Genomic DNA, 19,937 nt, shown 5'->3' on the forward strand with positions numbered 1-19,937 from the left:
CTTGTGAGGAGGTAGAGCGCAGTAAATTAAATAAAGAAATCCTATTCCATGTAACGATTTTTGTAATAATAATAGAAATATTAATTATTGAAATCGGACAAATGAGAGAAGCGCTCGACCGCTCAAGCTATAGCACGGCCCACCGTGTCAGACATTGCCTGCCGGCGCACGGCGAGGGGAGGGACAGCGCGCCGCTACCCGTGGTTACCGCCATCGCCATCTTCACGTTTCGCCGCGCGCCGACAGGCAATGTCTGATATGGTGAGCCGTGCTATAGCTCGAGCGGTCGAGCGCTTCTCTCATTCGTTCGATTTCAATAATTAATATTTCTATTATTATTACAAAAATCGTTACATGGAATAGGATTTCTTTATTTAATTTACTGCGCTCTACCTCCTCACAAGTGCGTGAGGTCATGCTCAGGGACGCCCTGTATATGTATATATGTCCCAGACCACCCTTTTAAAATGAAAATAAATGGCTTTTATTAATTCGAATTGTACGTAAAAAAATAAGAAACTTTTGTATCAAATTTTGTTTTTTCTGAAAGTGCCTTTGTCAATCTTAAAATTGACCTTGAAAGTAACTATGATGAAATAATGAACTGAATGAAGATTGACAGAGGCACTTTTAGAAAAAAACGTTTGATACAAAAGTTTCTTATTTTTTCACGTTCTTATTTTTTCACAATTCGAATCTGTAATAAAAAATACCATGTTCCCCTAGAAAAATTCAACTTCCGATCCGGATGGCGTATTTCCGGTCGGAATCAAAAGTTGAAAATATCACTATTTGATAGAGCGTACCCGATTTATTTAAAAATTGTTCGCGATTTTTGATAAAAGCCATTTATTTTCATTTTAAAAGGGGTGTACGGGTGGTCTGGGACACTCTGTATAAATATATATACATATATGTATGTGTGTGTGTGTGTGTGTGTGTGTGTGTGTGTGTGTGTGTGTAATTAAGAAAATATATGAATAAAATCATTAAGAAACAGTGTTTCATTGATTTCAAGAAGAAACGCTTATTTTTTGTTACTTTATCTTATATCTCACTAATTATAATCAGTGGAAGTAAAATTTCACTGCAAAATCAGTAATCGCTAGTTCGTTCGTTTACCGCTATAGTGCGCTCTTTTTCTCGTACTTGAGATTTAGTCATGAGAATTATATAAAGCTTGCAAAGGGTGACAGATAAAATTAAAAGTATTACTTCGATCTAATTTCTGATAAAGTTCCAATAGAGAAACTTCAGATATTAAAACGATTTTATAAGTCGGACAAGTAAATGTCCGGCCAATAAACGAAAATGATCCGTTCATTATCTATTTAAGATGCATGTTCAATATACGAACGTAAATATAAATAAAATTTTTAATTTTATACGAAATAAATAAATTATAATCTAATATTATTGATTAAAACAGTCAATATTACTAATACTTTTAGTGAAATATTATTAAAGAGTGTGTATGAATGCGTTATTTTATTAATTTCATGAGAAAGCAAACGTTTAACGAATAAAAGAAGAAAACATATTTTAAGCGTATTTTAAACGGTTTTTAAACGCTTTTTTTATCACAAAAGAAACGTATCTCTTAACGTTTTTCAAGTGGACATTTTAACTAATCAGAAACGTTTTTAAGAGTCGGTTATGAAACGTTTCAAAGAAATATGTGAGACATTTGTGAAACATTTTTGAAACGAATATGTGCTACTTGGGGCTCTAATTAATGTCTATATGATATCCATATGACGTTCAGAAATGAATTTTTATAACCTCTAGTTAATGTCTATATGACGTCCAAGTGGCATCTATGAATACGTCTAATGGATGTCGAATGGAAATAAGAAATGCGGAACTGTGAATCTCTAATAGACGTCTATAGGAGAATGCATGGACGTCTAATAGAGGTTTCGAATTTCCATGATGGACGTCTACTGGACATCCATTAGAGGTTTTTGTTCCGTGTAGGCTTATATATACACCATGTTGTTGTTCAATTTTTAAGATGTTTTCTTAAACCCCACGAATTTTTTAATATGTAGTTTTATCGTATTCAGAAGATCAAATCTACAAAAAATAAAACGAAAAAACACTATTCCTTTTGCTTACATTTTTGAGAGCTAAAAATCAGCCCTTTTCTTAATATTTTCCTTTGTATCATCCGAATTTATTGTATGAATATCGGTCGATGATTGAAAATTAAATATACAAAAATACATCATAAATATTTTCAAAATATGAAAAGTAATGATAAAAATAACATAAATTTGTTATCCTTACTAAAAAAAAGTGTAACTACATTACCGTTACAGTTACAGAATAAAATGCCGAAATTGTGAAATGTAATTTTAAATTCATTAGTTGAGAACTTGTTTTGACAAGTGATAATACACTCCCAGGTTATACAAGAAAGATATAAAAATTTGGGACCCATAACTTTTCACGAGTATGGAGTGGCCACATTGTTCTTCACATGCGTATTTCTTTGGATATTCCGCAAACCCGGCTTCGTCATCGGATGGTCCGAACTAGTCACTGATATGTTAGTATTCTGATTTTTTGTGAGACAATAATGGCATGTACACGTACCGGCAGGAATGGTGTCCCGGTATATATGTGTGGACAGTCGACGTCATACGCACACACGCGAAGCGCGCACATACAGTACCGGCCAAAAATATATCATCTTTATGTTTTTTGAGAATAACAACTCAAAGTGAACTTAATTTAAAGTGTATATATTTCTGTTTAGTCACATATTTTAATAGTAGGTATAGATTACTTAAGAATAGACTTTTATTAAATAATGAACACAGCAACTTAAGAAAAATTAATTATTAAATGTATACACTTTGAATTAAGTTATATAAAAAAAAGGTGATATATTTTTGACCGGTACTGTACGTGAGAATTTATTCTTCATTAAATTTTATCTTTTTATATAATTTAATTATTATTTAATTTAATAGAATGAATGTCGACCCTCAGTGCACGTAGTTAAGTCGCATTTCTTAAAGAAAGAAAAAAAAGTATGCATATCGATACTTGAGCGCACGAGACACGTATAAAAACAGCGCGGTGTCCCGCGCGGTAGCTGTTTCACTCGCACTTTCTCATTCGAACGTCGAATGAGAGAGACGGCTATTGGACACCTCTAACTCGATATCACGTCTTGTAATGCTTTCTCTCTCGCTCTTGTGCTGTGCGCGAAGGACGCAACATCGGAACGCCCCCCACTACTTTACCCCCACTTTCTCCTTCGCTGCCCGGCCCACGTACATGCGCGTTTCGCTTGTGCGAGTATGACGTCTGTGAGCGTCACACAAACGTACCGAGACACCATTCCTGCCGGTGCGTGTACATACACAATATCATAAAAAATATAAATAATATAAATATAAATAATATAAATGCGCAGAGACCTCAAAGATTCAGTGCCGGTGATATTCGTTTCTATCCTGATGTTCTTCATTCCGAAAGACCCCAGCTTCATTTACAGTTATAGTCAAGATCGTAAGAAGAAAAAATCTCATTATTAATATCTAATATAATCTTTGATATAGTAATAATTTTGAACAGAGAATTATGATTTCTTTTTGTAAAATATTTTAAGTTACAAGCTTTAATGTAACATTGGAAAAAAAATAATACGCTAAAACTATTAATTTTGGCAGTTTTCTAAGAAAACACACTAATAGACACAATGTCATACAATAGCTATTGAATATAAAGAATTTTCGAAAATGCAAATGTTTTTGATAGCCAATGTGACATTGTCTATATTTTTTGCTAAAAAAACTTCCTGTATCCGTTTAAAAAGAACTATATTTACATAAAATGTCTTAGGGCGATGAGGCTTTATTTACACTTTATATCTATGATTATATGCATATCGCAGCCGCTAAAAGGCCAAAAAGATCGTCGGAAGGTTTAATGACGTGGAAAGTAATCGAGACCAAGATGCCGTGGAGTCTAATGTTTTTATTGGGCGGTGGTTTCGCAATCTCGCGTGGAAGTGCCGCGTCCTGCATGGCGAAACGAGTTGGCGAAGCTCTGCTACCGCTTCGCTACTTACCACCCATCGTAATACTTGCCTTGGTATGCTTCTTTGAAGGTACCATAACGGAATTCACCTCGAACGTGGGTATCGCGAATATCACTCTACCAGTGATAGCTCGAATGGTACATTTTTTCATATTTATATGCTTGTGTATTTGTACATGCATGCGTGCGTGCGTGCGAGTGTGCATGCACAAGAGTGTGCGTGTACAAGATGTAATTGAACAAGATGAAAAAACAGAATACTATTAACTATAACAATATAAATAGAAAAATTTTAAGCCACTTTTTGATCTACGCTTTCTTTTCTTTCTGTTCTTTCTTTCTTTCTTTTTATATGGTGTTAAAGTTAATTAATCAGCGCTTTTCTATAGCTATTCTATAGCGCTTCTATAGCCTAATCGGATCATTCGGATCTCGTTATCCTCCGACTATTTACTTTTCCTGTTTCTCATTAACTTTAATACCATATAAAAACAGAAAGAAAGTTTGGATAAAAAATATCTCAGGACTTTTTGATTTGGATTATTGTATTGTATCAAATGATGTGTTTTACATGTTTTTTTCTGTTACATCCTGTATATATATATATATATATAGGGTGGCTGATAACTTTTCGTGGTCCCGAAGTGTGAAAGTAGATTGGCTCAAATTGAGAAGTAAGGTGCTATACTGTTTTGCGATATTCGCAATAATTAATGAAAAATTAATTAAAGGAGATCGGCCAATCTGCATGAATAGAAGCGCGCGGCGAAGCGGCGGCGGAGTGGGGGAGGAGTGGTGAGTGAAGCCTGGATTCACGACTCCTTCCCCACTCACCGCTTCGTCGCGCGCCTAGTATAAGACTACAGTGGGGCGACTCTCGTCGCCGCGCGCTTCTATTCATGCAGATTGACCAATTTTCTTTAATTATTATTATTATTATCCAGACTCCATCAGGAGCATAAGGTTTCAGCAAAAGATTTCCACGTCTGCCTCTTCCTCGCTATTAATCTTAGTTCATTAAACGATTTGCCAGTTTCGTCATATACAGATCTTCTCCAGGATAGGTGATTTTCCTCGTCTAGTATCCTGTGGGTTCCATTCCAATGCAGCGTGAGATATTTCATCAAATTCCTTCCTCAATATGTGTCTTAACCAACCACATTTGCGCTTCTTGATTTCATTGTTAATACTTTTTTGGTTGATTGTCTTCCAAAGGTCTTCGTTGGTTATGACTCTTGCCTACCATATCTTCAATATGTTACGAAGGCATCGGTTAACAAATGCTTGCACTTTTCTCTCAATTTCATTGCTGACAAACCATGTTTCTGATCCATATAATAATACGGATTTAACGCAAGAATTAAAAATTCTTATTTTGGTATTCAGCATGATATTACTTGCTCTCCAGATGTTTTTTAGTTTGGCAAAAGCTAACTTAGTTTTTTGAAGTCTGACATTAATGTCTTTTAACGCTCCTCCGTCAGTTGATATAACGCTGCCTAAGTATTTAAATTGGTTGACATCCTCAATGCGTTGCGAATGGATTAAATGGGGTTGAATTAGTGCTGTTTACTCTCATCGTTTCAGTTTTATTGATGTTAATCCTCAGGCTAGCCTTCATCAATTCCGAGCAGAGATGATTCAGCTTTGATTGCATGTGTCGATGTATGTGCATCAAAACAATGTCATCCGCATATTCCATATCCTCAAGGCTCCGGTTCATTCTTCCAAGTAATTTCTTTCATCTGGATATCAAAGATTTCTAGTACCCAATCTAACGATGACGATGAAGAGCAATGGTGACAGTATACATTCTTGTTTTACTCCCTTACAAGTTGTCTCAAAAGTGTCGCTGAGTTTGCCCTTGTGCAGCACTCTGCAAGTTGCACCACTGTAGTCTTCTTTTATTAGATTTATTATTTTCTGCGGCACTCCACATCGTTCTCTGGGGCCCTCCAAATACAATCCCTCTTAACCGAATCGAAAGCCTTTTCATAATTGATTGAAAGGCAATGAACAAAGTCGAGCAATACTCAATGTATTGTTCTATAATTATTCACATGGTGTTAATATTGTCTACCACGACCGTTGTCTATGCACGACCAATTTGAGCGAAAGCCTGTTTGTTGTTTCCTTAGCAGCCTATTTAGTAGGTCGACTATTCTATTTAGAGTGATCCTATTAAAAACCTTACTTACATTAGATAGCAAAGCAATTCCCCTCCAATTATTGCAATTCGTGAGATTATCTTTCTTCGGTATTTTGACAATAAGTGCATCTTTTCATTCAGCCGGGAGTTGTTCTGATGCTCAGATTTCCCTGAAAAGCGGATACAGCATGTCAGCCGTACTACTTATATTCGCCTCCAGACATTCGCCAGGAATGTTATCTATGCTAGCTGCTCTGCTATTTTTCAGAATTTTTAAAGCATTCGCAATTTTTTCCCTTCCTGGTGGATCTGTGCATATATTTCTATTTAGCCGGCTTTGTCTTTTCTTGAGGGGAAATCCCGATTATCCTGAGTATCAACATTAAAGGTTTTTTCCAAATGTTCGCGCCAGATCTTTAGCTGCTCTTCGTCTATGGTTATCAGATTACCAGCGTTATCTTTAATAGGTGGATTTCTATTAGGCTTATCATTCGTTAATTTTCTTACAATGCTGTATACATTTTTGATATCACCTTTCGCTGCAGCTACTTCAGCTTCACCTGCCAGATTTTCGAAATATGTTCTTTTATCTCTTCTGGCTTGCCTTTTAATTTGTTTATTGATGTCGTTATAATTGTTTCTCAATTCAGATGTTTGTCTTGTGTTGTAAGCGTAGTAAGCGATCCTTGATGTTTCTTCTTTCCTCTATAAATTGCCAAAAGATGGCAATCATTCTTTGCTCCGATTGTTGCGATATCCAAGCACTTGCGTCGCTGACTCATTAATTGCGTTCTTTATGCTATTCCACACTTCGTTGACTGAATCTGAGGGCTTTGTCTCCTTTTCAGCATACTTTCTGCCAATTGTCTGCACATATCTGTTCTTTGTGTCTTCTTCTTGCAATTTGTTTAGTTGGTATTGTTTTCATGACGACTGCTGGTTGATTCTTCTAGGAGCTGTCCTTAATTTCAATTCAGCAAGTAACATGTAGTGATCACTGTTGATTTCAGCGCTTCTTTTATTTCGGACATCAAGCAATGTGTGACTCCATTTCTTGCTTACACAAAAGTGATCCAGCTGATATTGTTGAGTATGCAGTGATGGATTAGGTGCTGTTCACGTTACTTTATGCTTTTCTTTATGGATAAACAAAGAACCACCTATTTTCAACTCGTCGTTCGTATACGTCTCGATAAGTAATTCACCGTTTTCATTCCTTTCTCCCACGCCATGACAGCTCATTCTGTGCTCCAGTGTTATCGGCACCTATTCTTGCATTAAAATCTTCCATTAGTATAACAAGATCGTTACGATTAACTTGACTTAATGTTTTGTCAAGCATGCTGTAGAATTGCTCTTTGATCTCTAGTTTACTATCCTCTGTAGGAGTGTAGCACTGAATGATTGTTATTTTACGCCACCTAGAATTCAGCCGAGCAGTTATAATTCTGTCTGATACAGCTTTCCAATTTAATAAAGCATTCTTAACTCTCCTGCTAAAATATATTCCCACTCCGTTCATATGTGGTCATTCGCATTTGGCATGCCAGAAAACACCACCAGCTCACCAGAGCATTACTCGTTTCTTCGCAGGTATTCCAGCGCATTTCGCTAATGCCGCATATGTCAATATGTAATCTTTTGTATTCCGATGTAAGTTGTGCCAATTTCTCTGATTGATATAACGTGCGAACGTTCCACTGAGCAAATCAAGTCCTTATACATGAGCCAGATGTCGTCATAATAAAGGCAATCCAGTTTCTCTCTCTTGTTGAAATAGTAATCATTTAAATTCAGATAACAGAGGCCTTGCTCCTTAGTTTGATGGGCAGGGCTGCTGCCTTTGATTTCGTCCTGGTTACGTCTCAGCTGTGTCCAAACTTGCAGCTCTTTGTGCTGCAGACATTTCCTTCTACAGGCAAATGATTGGCGCAGTTATTCCGCTGTGCATTCGGTCGTCAGCCTCATTTGTGGAAACAGGGTGCACTAGCGAGTAAGAGAGGTTGGCTGTAGAATTAGAAAGGCTCTGCTTTTATATTGCGTTTCATGATCCCTTGCAGCCCTCTTCTTTAATTAATTTTTCGTTAATTATTGCGAATATCGCAAAACAGTATAGCACCTTCTTTCTCAATTTGAACCAATCTACCTTCACACTTCGGGACTACAAAAAGTTATCAGACACCCTGTATATCAGCCAAATCTGTTCTAACAGATTTTGCCAAGTGCCTGCAATAAATTATTGTCAGCAGAAAGACTGAAGATTGTACGCAAAATCTGTTATATTAGATAATGATAACAGAATGTTAGCAGAAATGTTACAAAATCTGCTGACATAATTTGATAACAGGACACTAGCAGAAACCGAGGATTGACATAACGGATTAAGAGAATTATAATAGCATATTGACCAAAAGGTCGCTCGTTGATCAAATGGGCGTAAAGACACGTCCGACCTCCTCCCACATACATCCCTATCTTTCTCTGGAGGCCTGCCCCGGCCCTATCTTAGGGTCCATCCGCCACTGCTATTTGGTACAGTGGGGATTTTAGTATATACTAGAGGGATCTTGGGGAATGTGGTCACTCTACGGCGTTGTGCTTGTCGGTGCCGTTTCATACGGAAGGCCAGTCGGAAGACAGCATGCACGCGAATACCTCCACCGGCACTTATTTGGTCAGCGAGCGACCTTTCAGGGATTCTCCGTGGCAATCGGCATTGCATCCATCGAGTGAGATACCAACATCGCTCTGGAGTCGCATATCACTGTGTTAAAAAGCAGCATTAGGTGTGAGGTCTGGATAGCTCAGTGGTCTAGAGCAGTTGCCCGGAAAGCGAAAGACTCGGGTTCGATTCTCGATCCAGCCACTTGCGCCTCACATATTTTTCTAGTCTGCGAATATTGTTTTCTAGCAATTATTCGTTAGACTGAAAAATGTGTGAATGCTCTCTCCACAGGATATGCGTCAATGCCGTTGCCACGGATGGATTCTGTCGCTCGTTGATCAAATGGGCGTAAAGACATGTCCGACCTCCTCCCACATACATCCCTATCTTTCTCTGGAGAGAAGATCGATCGATCTCGTCCATCCGGACGAGACAAAGGGCATAATTAGGATCGAACTTCACAGGTAAGTTCGTTCAATCTAACAATTATACCCGAATGTCTCGTCCGGATGGAAAACTATGTAGCTGTTCATAGTCACAATTTGCTACAGAGAACAATATATTGTGAAAAGAAAATAACATACATTATGAAAATTATGGTAACAGAATCGCATTACTAAAATCCTCTGGATTAATAATAGGCCTGTTATAGAAGTTTGTAAAGACGCGAGATTCACCGGTCCAACCTGCCGCGCGCTTAATTAGATCGAACGCCCTTCTTCGCGGCACAAGAGGTTGACGCGTGCCGGGTACTATGAGCTGTAAAGATAGTAGTATCTATACCGCATTGCTCTAACCTCTGTCGAATCCATCGGCTCACAGTCTGGACTGTAACTGCTTTGTAAGGTTTATTACAAGAAATGAAGAGGGAATCGCATCCCGAAGGCCGCATATCTTTCGTCTTATCAGTATAGTATTCTGTTAAACGAACAATACAAAGATCCTCGTGATCTTTAAACCGTGAAAAACAGAAGGAAGGCTGGGTACGACCCGGAGCGAATGTTTTAATACGATCAGGCACTCGCATAATTAACTTCTCATCTATGACTATTTGCGATATTCTCAGAGACGCGAGCGTCTGAGCACGTTGACCCGTGGCAAGAGCGAGAAGGAGAATCAATTTTTTGGCGATGTCATTTAGGGAGTACAAGTCGTACGGGTAAATGAGAGCTAACTTTACGGGTGCCGGATCCCAGACCCAATCATATCTCGGTTGTGGTGGTTTGAGTGCTGCAACGCCCCTGCAGAAGCGTCTGACAGCCGGATGTTGTCCAATTTCGTTTACGGAGATTAATGATATTGCCGATCTCATCGTATTCAGGGATGAATACGATGAGATAGATTTTAGTTCCTGTGCTAGAAAATCCAGTGTTTGAGAAATCGACGGAGAAAAAAGGGGTAAACGGCGGCGCTGACAAAAATTCCACCAAAGGCGGAGAGGACGCGCATACTGCTTAATGGTCGATTCGGATAAGGAAGCCAGCATTGTAGAGATGGCTGAAGGTGGTATTAGGCGGCTTTTAAAAGCTTCGCTGATACTCTCCCGACTGCCAGGGAAAGGGATCTCCACGCTGGATGATGGTTCCTGAAAGGCGAAGAGAGCAAGGATTGACTAGGCGAAAATATTATCGGAGGCGAAATTAGCAGACGTTGGAACAAGGGGAACCAGGCCTGAGAGGGCCACCAAGGAACTACTAGAGTTCCCGTTGCTTCCTCGTCTGCTATTTTTCTTAATACGCGAGGTAGCAGGATAAAGGGCGGAAAAGCATAGAAATTCAATTTCCTCCATGAGAAAGTAAATGCGTCCACTGTGATCGAGCCCGGACCTGGGAACCATGAAACGTATGCACTGCACTTGGCGTTGAGTAAAGACGCGAAAAGATCTATATCAAATGGACCGAAGACTCTAACCACTCGCTGGAAAGCTCTGTGTGAGAGGGACCATTCGGTATCGGGGTCTGCGATGCGAGATTCGGCATCGGCAATATAGTTATCTAACGATGATATATACGACGCGAAGACGAAGATATTACGCTCTTTACACCAGTGCCAAATCTGCCTCGAGATTTCCGAAAGATCAGGATACTGGATAGATCCGAACTTGTTAATGTAAGCTATCGCGGTTGTATTGTCAATACGAAGGAGGATATCACAATCATGAAGATCGGCTGCGAAATAACGAAGGGCGTTAAAGGCAGCCCTAAGTTCTAGTGAATTAATATGAAGGGACCTATCTTCCCCCGACCACCAGCCGTGTGTGCGCGACTCGCCGCAAGCCGCTCCCCAACCGTTCAAAGAAGCATCGGAAAAAATTTCTCGAACAAATCTGGCCGAACGGATTCGATTAGACTGGTCGGGGTTCGATAGAACATTAATCCACCAAGTAAAATCTGATTGAAGATGCGAGGGGATTTCCATGAATGCTGAAAAGTCTTCGTTGCACCTAATCAGCGCTAGAAATTTCTCGCGTTCAAATTTCTTAGTATAAAGGAGACCATATTGTACGGCTGGGCAAACTGAGATTAGTGATCCTATCATGCTCGCGAAATCTCTTATAGAACATCTGGACTTTTGGGCCATGTCAGATATTAAACTTAACAATTTTTCCCGACGATGAAGAGGAATTGAAATAGATTGTTTGTTAGAGTCAAAGACAAAACCTAAATATTTGCAAATATTTGATGGTTGTAAATGAGATTTCGAATAGTTTATCCTGAAGCCCAAGGAAAGAAGTAGATTAAGAGAGGCATTCACATTAGCTTGACATTCTTCAGGGGATGAGCCGAGGAAAAGAAAATCATCCAAATAAATGACTGATTGAAAGCCTCTTTGACGAAGATAAGAGATGACGGGACGCATGATTTTCGTAAAGATATATGGAGCTATCGACAAACCAAAAGGTAACGCGGTGTATTCATAGGTTGTACTGCGCCATTGAAAACGGAGATATTTTCTATGCTGCTCTTCTATGGGAACCAGCAAATAGGCATCTTCCAGATCTAAAGTGGCCAGCTGGGATCCCGGTAACATAAGGCGAATAACCGTACGCCAATCCTCCAATTTAAAATGCGGAGGGCTAAGATAAGTATTTAACTCACGTAGGTTTAAAATAAAGCGTTTACCACCTGATGGCTTGTCAATTAGGAAAAAAGAAGATAGAAATTGATCTGCACGGGGATCGACCGGTTCTATAGCTCCTTTGCGCAAAAGGCATTCTATCTCCGACTGACAAAATTCCTCAGTAGATCTTGAAAATTCCATCTCTCTAAGAGAAGCTCTTGGCGGAGGTGAGATAGTCGTGCTCCTGCACACCTCCCGACAACATAATTTAAAGCCTCATTTAAAAAGAAAAGAAGGCGCACTCAAGTTCCTTGTGCGCCCGAGCGCTGCGTGCGCTCCCGATCGTCATTGTGTTCTGTTTGCCATCCTGAACAACACGTTTTTTGCCTCATTCCGGCTTTTATTCAATTTTATTCACAAGATCCTTATGGGAAAAGATGCCGAAGTTTAAGAGCAGTAAGCGAAGATCCTCGCGTCATTCTGGAGAAGAAAAAGGTCATCGTAGACACCGCGCGCGATCTCATTCTCGTGAGCGAAAATCTCGTGAGCGTTCGCAACGCAGGCAGACATCACGTAATGGCCGTTCTTCGGACAGAAGTCGTCGAAGGATGCATTTTCAGTTCGCGACACTTACTCTACAGACAGCTGCTCTCGGATTCTCGAGCAAGTACGTAGCCTTATCGCTCGTAACCTCCAGAGGCGCCCCTCAAAAATTTGGTCGCTTTCGAGGACCGTTTCGTCCGACGATGATGATATGGCGCCGTCCATGATACCGGCCGTAGAGCCAATAGCAGAAAAACAGACGGTCACACAAGCTGACCGGAGCGTTGTACCAGGTATGTCCACTTGTCGACCCACCTATCTGTTCGTGGCAAAGAGTGGACATAATCGACTGTTCTATTCTGCTTTGGTTTTTTCTTTTCAGTAGCACTAAATCCTACTAATGATGACGTCAATCGTCCGCCGAACCAGGCTACCGTTTCCTTTGCCGATCCACTCGCCAATGATGTCCCGAATCCTCAGGATCCCGAAGTTCTCCCAGATTCACATGCCATAATCAGAGAATTGTTCGAGGGAAACCAATCTCTTCCTATTTCATCCGTCTGGAATTCTGTCATGTTAAACTCGATCCAGTCTGAGGCTCGTGCTGGTTTGAGTGAGGACATACGTTCCGGCTTGCTTTCCAAATATGAGGTAAAAGCGGACCTGGCGTCTCTGGCCCCACCTAAACTTAACAAGGAGTTAGTTCCCGCCCTTGCCCCATCAGTTATTAAGCGTGACGAGTACCAGGCTCGGTCACAGGCTCAGGTGGGAGCATGCCTCAATGCTTTCGGCTCAGGCATATCAGTTTTATTAAAACCAGAAGTCTTACATGAGCTCAACGATGATGCACGTTCCGCCCTGTCTTTTCTCTCAGAGGGCATGCATTTACTCACTGACCATCATTTTCGTCTCTCCTCAACTAGAAGGGCCTTCACCAAGCCCTCCTTTAATATTATTGGCAAAAATGCCGCGGAAGCAGCAACCATTGATGATTTTTTATTTGGTCAAAACTTTGCGGAGACTCTCAAGGCAGCGCAGGCATGTGAGAAGACCGGACGCGATATATCCAAGGCAGCATCTCTAGTGGGGAAAAAGACCCTTCAACCCATACGTTAGCAAGTCCCTCAAGGCCGTTCTCGAGCGTCAGTCCCTAAAACGCACTCTTCGGGAAACCGGAGGGCTCCTGCTCGTCTATCGACGGCTCGCCAAACAGGAGCCTTTCATCCCAGGAGCCGTCACCATCGCTCTCGATCCCGATCACGACATCATCGTTAAGTGACGTAAGTACGGCGGGTCGCCTCCGTAATTTATTGGCACAGTGAGCTGATATTACCGCCGACCGATCAGTTTTAGAGGCTATACAAGGTTATCGTCTCCCTTTTACATCCTCATCTCCGCCAAGAGCTTCTCTTAGAGAGATGGAATTTTCAAGATCTACTGAGGAATTTTGTCAGTCGGAGATAGAACGCCTTTTGCGCAAAGGAGCTATAGAACCGGTCGATCCCCGTGCAGATCAATTTTTATCTTCTTTTTTCCTAATCGATAAGCCATCAGGTGGTAAACGCTTTATTTTAAACCTACGTGAAATAAATACTTATCTTAGCCCTCCGCATTTTAAATTGGAGGATTGGCGTACGGTTATTCGCCTTATGTTACCGGGATCCCAGATGGCCACTTTAGATCTGGAAGACGCCTATTTGCTGGTTCCCATAGAAGAGCAGCATAGAAAATATCTCCGTTTTCAATGGCGCAGTACAACCTATGAATACACCGCGTTATCTTTTGGTTTGTCGACAGCTCCATATATCTTTACGAAAATCATGCGTCCCGTCATCTCTTATCTTCGTCAAAGAGGCTTTCATCAGTCATTTATTTGGATGATTTTCTTTTCCTCGGCTCATCCCCTGAGGAATGTCAAGCTAATGTGAATGCCTCTCTTAATCTACTTCTTTCCTTGGGCTTCAGGATAAACTATTCGAAATCTCATTTACAACCATCAAATATTTACAAATATTTAGGTTTTGTCTTTGACTCTAACAAACAATCTATTTCAATTCCTCTTCATCGTCGGGAAAAATTGTTAAGTTTAATATCTGACATGGCCCAAAAGTCCAGATGTTCTATAAGAGATTTCGCGAGCATGATAGGATCACTAATCTCAGTTTGCCCAGTCGTACAATATGGTCTCCTTTATACTAAGAAATTTGAACGCGAGAAATTTCTAGCGCTGATTAGGTGCAACGAAGACTTTTCAGCATTCATGGAAATCCCCTCGCATCTTCAATCAGATTTTACTTGGTGGATTAACGTTCTATCGAACCCCGACCAGTTTAATCGAATCCGTTCGGCCAGATTTGTTCGAGAAATTTTTTCCGATGCTTCTTTGAACGGTTGGGGAGCGGCTTGCGGCGAGTCGCGCACACACGGCTGGTAGTCGGGGGAAGATAGGTCCCTTCATATTAATTCACTAGAACTTAGGGCTGCCTTTAACGCCCTTCGTTGTTTCGCAGCCGATCTTCATGATTGTGATATCCTCCTTCGTATTGACAATACAACCGCGATAGCTTACATTAACAAGTTCGGATCTATCCAGTATCCTCATCTTTCGGAAATCTCGAGGCAGATTTGGCACTGGTGTGAAGAGCGTAATATCTTCGTCTTCGCGTTGTACATATCATCGTTCAAATGGGCCAGAAATTGAGCAGGATCTGCGCGCTTCAATTTGATGTCAAATTAACGGTAGAAACTGAGCAGGATTTGTACATACAATCTCTGATATAGCAGATTGATGGCAGAAGCAAACAGAGTTTGCATGATTCGATAGTTTCTTCGCTTACCATTATGTAATGTACTTTCTCGCAATCTAATTTCTGTCAGAAATACATATATATAAAGTCACGATTATTAATAAAAGATAAAAAATGTAATAACTATCACTTTAATTTCTGACATCTGATACAAGTATGGGAATGTTATACTCAGAATCAGAATATTGAACTTATTAGAATCAATATAATAAATAGAAAATTATTCATTTATTTATTGCCTATTTAAAGCATAAAGCAAAAATTTAATTTTAAATGAATTATATCTCAAGTTTTATAAGTTAAATTTAATTACCAATTTTACCATTTACTTCATCATTAATTTAATTGAACTAGTCCTTCGCTATGTGAGATATAACTACAATATAACATATATTACATTATATGTCATATTAAATGAAAATTGTAATTAACCGATAATTCATCGATACTCTTATTTAGCACCTATAATAATCAATTTTATTGCATTTATATAACATTAATATAAGTAAGCGTAAATCTTGTTCTGTTTCTGCTGTTAATTTGCCATCAGATTCTGCTCGGTTTTTGTCGACAATCTGTTGTCAGATTATGTTTTACAGACTCTGTCGCCAGAACACAAGCTTAATGCAGACACAGATGGCTATGGTTCTAGTATAGGATTCTGATCGAATCTGCTGCCAATCTGCTACCAATCTGCTAACATTATTCTCATATTGAGCATATATGTATATATATATATATATATATATACATATATATATGTATGTATATATATATATACAGGGTGAGCCATTTTAAGTTACCCACCCCAATAACTTTTTATTTTTGAATGTACAACAAAATGTTTCAAATAAAAGTTGCTTGACTTCGAGGGGGACAGAAGATGGTGGCAAAAATTTGACCTTGGATAATCATTTGAAGGTCACATAAAGGTCACCTTCAATTTCTTAAATGGAACCTATTTTTCATTGCATATTCTTGTAGCTTATCTCGAGAGCTTTCCAAAACACTATAATTAAGTACCTTTTTGTTAAGTACTTTTTGAGTTATGAGGCTTGAAATAATTTCTTAATTTTACATAAACCGTAAAATATCTTGTAAAATATTCATTTTTTGATTATCTTACCTTAATACTTTTACGTACAAAACAATGAGAGGAATCAATTGGTGTAAAGAAAACACATAATTGTTTCGAAAAAAAAATGTAATTGTTAATTGCAAATTACATTTTTTCTTTCGAAACAATTATGTGTTTTCTTTACACCAATTGATTCCTCTCATTATTTTGTACGTAAAAGTATTAAGGTAAGATAATCGAAAAATAAATATTTTACAAGATATTTTACGGTTTATGTAAAATTAAGAAATTATTTCAAGCCTCATAACTCAAAAAGTACTTAACGAAATGGTGCTTAATTATAGTGTTTTGAAAATCTCTCGAGATTAGCTACAAGAATATGCAATGAAAAATAGTAGGTTCGATTTAAGAAATTGAAGGTGACCTTTATGTGACCTTCAAATGACTATCCAAGGTCAAATTTTTGCCACTATCTTCTGTCCCCCTCGAAGTCAAGCAACTTTTATTTGAAACATTTAGTTGTACATTCAAAAATAAAAAAGTTATTGGGTGGGTAACTTAAAATGGCTCACCCTGTATATATATATATATATATATATATATATATATATAATAAAACACATTATTTATATTGTTCATTCCCGATGTTCGTGTAGAGCCTGATGTTCGGCTTTGCTTGAACGAAGAACATCTGAACATCTGAAACATCTTGTCATGACATTGTCAAGAGTTGTTGTTAAATATGTAACTACAGTAAAGAGTTCGATAATAATTATCAGCTGTACGGATATGTTTCAATACGTGGTTTATTTTGTGAATATTTCGAGTTCTGTTATTCGTTATTGTGAATTATTAAATACCTTCCTGTTGTTTTAAAATGTGTTATTATTTGCGAGAGCGTGAATGTCTGTATGCGCCAAACGGTTGCGTCGCGCACGTTGCGATATATTGAAGTCATATTGCGGACGTACCAATATATAAAATAATCATATTTATTTTATTTTATATATATTCTCTCAAGAAAATATAATTATTTAATTTTATTAAATTTTTTGCTTCAATATTAAACATTATTATCATATTTTTGTTCTTTGTATAGTATAAACAAAAAATAGATGATCTCTTTTTATAAAATTCAAATTTGTAATATCTGAAAATCAATATAAAACTTTTGATTTTTTTTATCTATCTTTTTTCTTTTTTTTTCTTCTATTTTTATTGTATATTTAATTTTTTTCTCTTTACAACACACTATTTAATTTCTTCGTCATTTCGATAATATATATTTTATTACATTAATATTTATATTTTTTTCACGCACATGTTTTTTTAATCCGTAAAAAAATATATCTCAGAAAAAGTTTAACAAAAGCATCTCAAATCATAAAACGAAACTAATGGTGTTTTCAAATAGTCGGGTTTAATCGTTCCGGGATAGTTTACTAAACGTCATCAATTACAGCCATTCTTCTGAAGAATGTATGGTTACGTTCTTCAGAAGAATGGATATGATTGCTTGATGACGTCTAATAAACTATCCAAAACGATTAAACCCGACCATTCCGTAAACATCATAATTAATTAGTTAAGTTTATTCGAACTCTTTGCCAAGTATTTACTACTTTTTATCAACAACAAAGCTACAGATCTAAAACAGAGTCATTAAGAGAATCTCCCATTGAACGGCGAACTTTTACACGATACAGCGCCCTCTAAATCCTCATCCTGTATCTCTCTCTATCACGTCATTTATAAAGAAGATGCACTGCTTTTTCCATTCTACTTTATCGATGTTTCAGGTACATACGGACCGAAATTTTTGGGCAGGTGCCATTTATTAATTAGACTATTAAACTCAATTTTCACAGTTCCACAAGTTTTTATTGTGCAGTCCGCTATTGGGCGTGCTATTGTTTTATGCAAAAAAGCTATAAAACATTTATACAAGGCTAATGTCTTTATAAGGTGATAACTTTAGACGCCATGTTGATCTAAGAAGTCGATAAATAGATATATAATTTTATACTTTTTTTCTTTCTCAGTATATAATCGGCTTCACCGTGTCCGTTTGCATCTATACTTCAAGAAAAAGATTTTTAATTCTATGCAGGAAATAAAAAATGGCACCTTCCCAAAAATTACAGTGTTTTGTCGGTAAACCATATAGATTGAGGAATCCCTTTAATAAGATATTAATTTCGATCATGTCAGACTTAACAGAACTGTAACAGAAACTGTAACAGAAACTGCTGTCAAGTAAGCAGGCTCTGCCAGCAGATCATAAGCTTATTACATACACAGATGATGCCAATTTGCCAGCAATTTCTGAATACCTCTTGCCAATTTACTGGCATATTGTACGCATTTTGTTTATTGGATATTTCCTTCTGTCTACTAGTGCGTAGCGATGGAGATCCATCCCATGTATTTGATGATACCAGCTACATTGATGTGCTCATTCTCATTCCGTCTGCCGGTTGGAACACCACCGAATGCGATCATAACCATCGCCGGACATATCCCAACTAATTGGTTAATCGCTGGAGGCTGCGCGCCTGCAATCTACAGTTTGATAGTAGAAGTTATCTTGTTCCCAACGTGGGGCGTTTTCGTTTATGGAATTCAGGATTTTCCTAATTGGGCCAGACATGCTGAAACAGGAAATTATATGAATGCAACCTGTTAATCAATCGGATAGATGTACAAACTGTAAAAGTTGCGAAACGTACTTCAATTTTTGCCATTTGATTTGTTTCAACAAAATTTACTGTATAACTTAATATAAAAAATTAATACTTAAGTAGCCTATATTATATTTTATGTAGCTTCTCTCTTATGCATTACAGTATAAGTACGCTATATAATTTTTATCATATATATTGCACTTAACTCAGATAAAAAATATAAATATAAATGATAACAATGTTACAATAATTGATATATGCTAGCATATTAATTATCTTTTCAAAATAAATCTCAATATAATAAAATAAATGTTTAACAACTAAACACTTTTTTGTTAATGTACATAAATATTACGCCTACTACGCGTACTACAAACATTCATAGACGATTCTCGCAGTGTAATAAGCGATAAAATTTTCAAAATGTTGCGCAGACATTTGGCGGTAATGGAAGTTGCACGGATAATCGCACTTCTTGAAGAAGGCTTTCGCATGTATTATGTAGCGCAATGTGTTAATGTATCCGTGTCCGTAGTGAGCAGAGCTTGGTCACGATACCAAGAGACCGGACATTATACGAGACATCAAGGCAGTGGTCGTCGTCGAATAACCACGGCCCGACAAAATCGAGAAATTGTTCGTTATGTTTCTCAAATACGGACAATTACTGCAAGAGAAGTTTACAATAACACTCATCATTTGCACATAAGTGAACAAACGATTCGTAATCGTTTGAGAGAAGCCGGTCTTCGTTCGCATTCTTGTGCACAAGTGCCAAGACTGACACCCGTACATCATTAGGCTCGTCTGCAACTTGCGCTCGAACACATTAATTGGAGCGTGAAACAATGGAGAAATGTGTACTTTTCCGACGAGTCGCGTTTTTGTCTGTACGGCA

At 38.2% G+C, this 19,937-nt stretch overlaps 1 protein-coding gene across 3 annotated transcripts in view; it reads left to right on the forward strand.

Moving 5' to 3' along the window:
- LOC145971829 (protein I'm not dead yet-like) overlaps positions 1-19,263 on the forward strand; it is a 40,014-nt gene extending 20,751 nt beyond the window's left edge. For 2 of the 3 annotated variants that reach the window (XM_083099889.1, XM_083099892.1), the window contains 4 exons: positions 2,409-2,551; positions 3,428-3,522; positions 3,908-4,191; positions 18,754-19,263. In XM_083099889.1, the coding sequence (XP_082956015.1) occupies positions 2,409-2,551; positions 3,428-3,522; positions 3,908-4,191; positions 18,754-19,041 (810 nt within the window). In that variant the 3' untranslated portion in view covers positions 19,042-19,263. The remainder of the gene's footprint in view (positions 1-2,408; positions 2,552-3,427; positions 3,523-3,907; positions 4,192-18,753) is intronic. The other variant, XM_083099890.1, reaches the window with a different exon arrangement.
- The last annotated feature ends 674 nt before the right edge of the window (positions 19,264-19,937 follow it).

This window comes from Camponotus vicinus, unplaced genomic scaffold, assembly GCF_025532165.1.
Source record: "Camponotus vicinus isolate PSW18456_S1 unplaced genomic scaffold, iyCamVici1.0 SCAF_5, whole genome shotgun sequence".
Classification (NCBI taxonomy): domain Eukaryota; kingdom Metazoa; phylum Arthropoda; class Insecta; order Hymenoptera; family Formicidae; genus Camponotus; species Camponotus vicinus.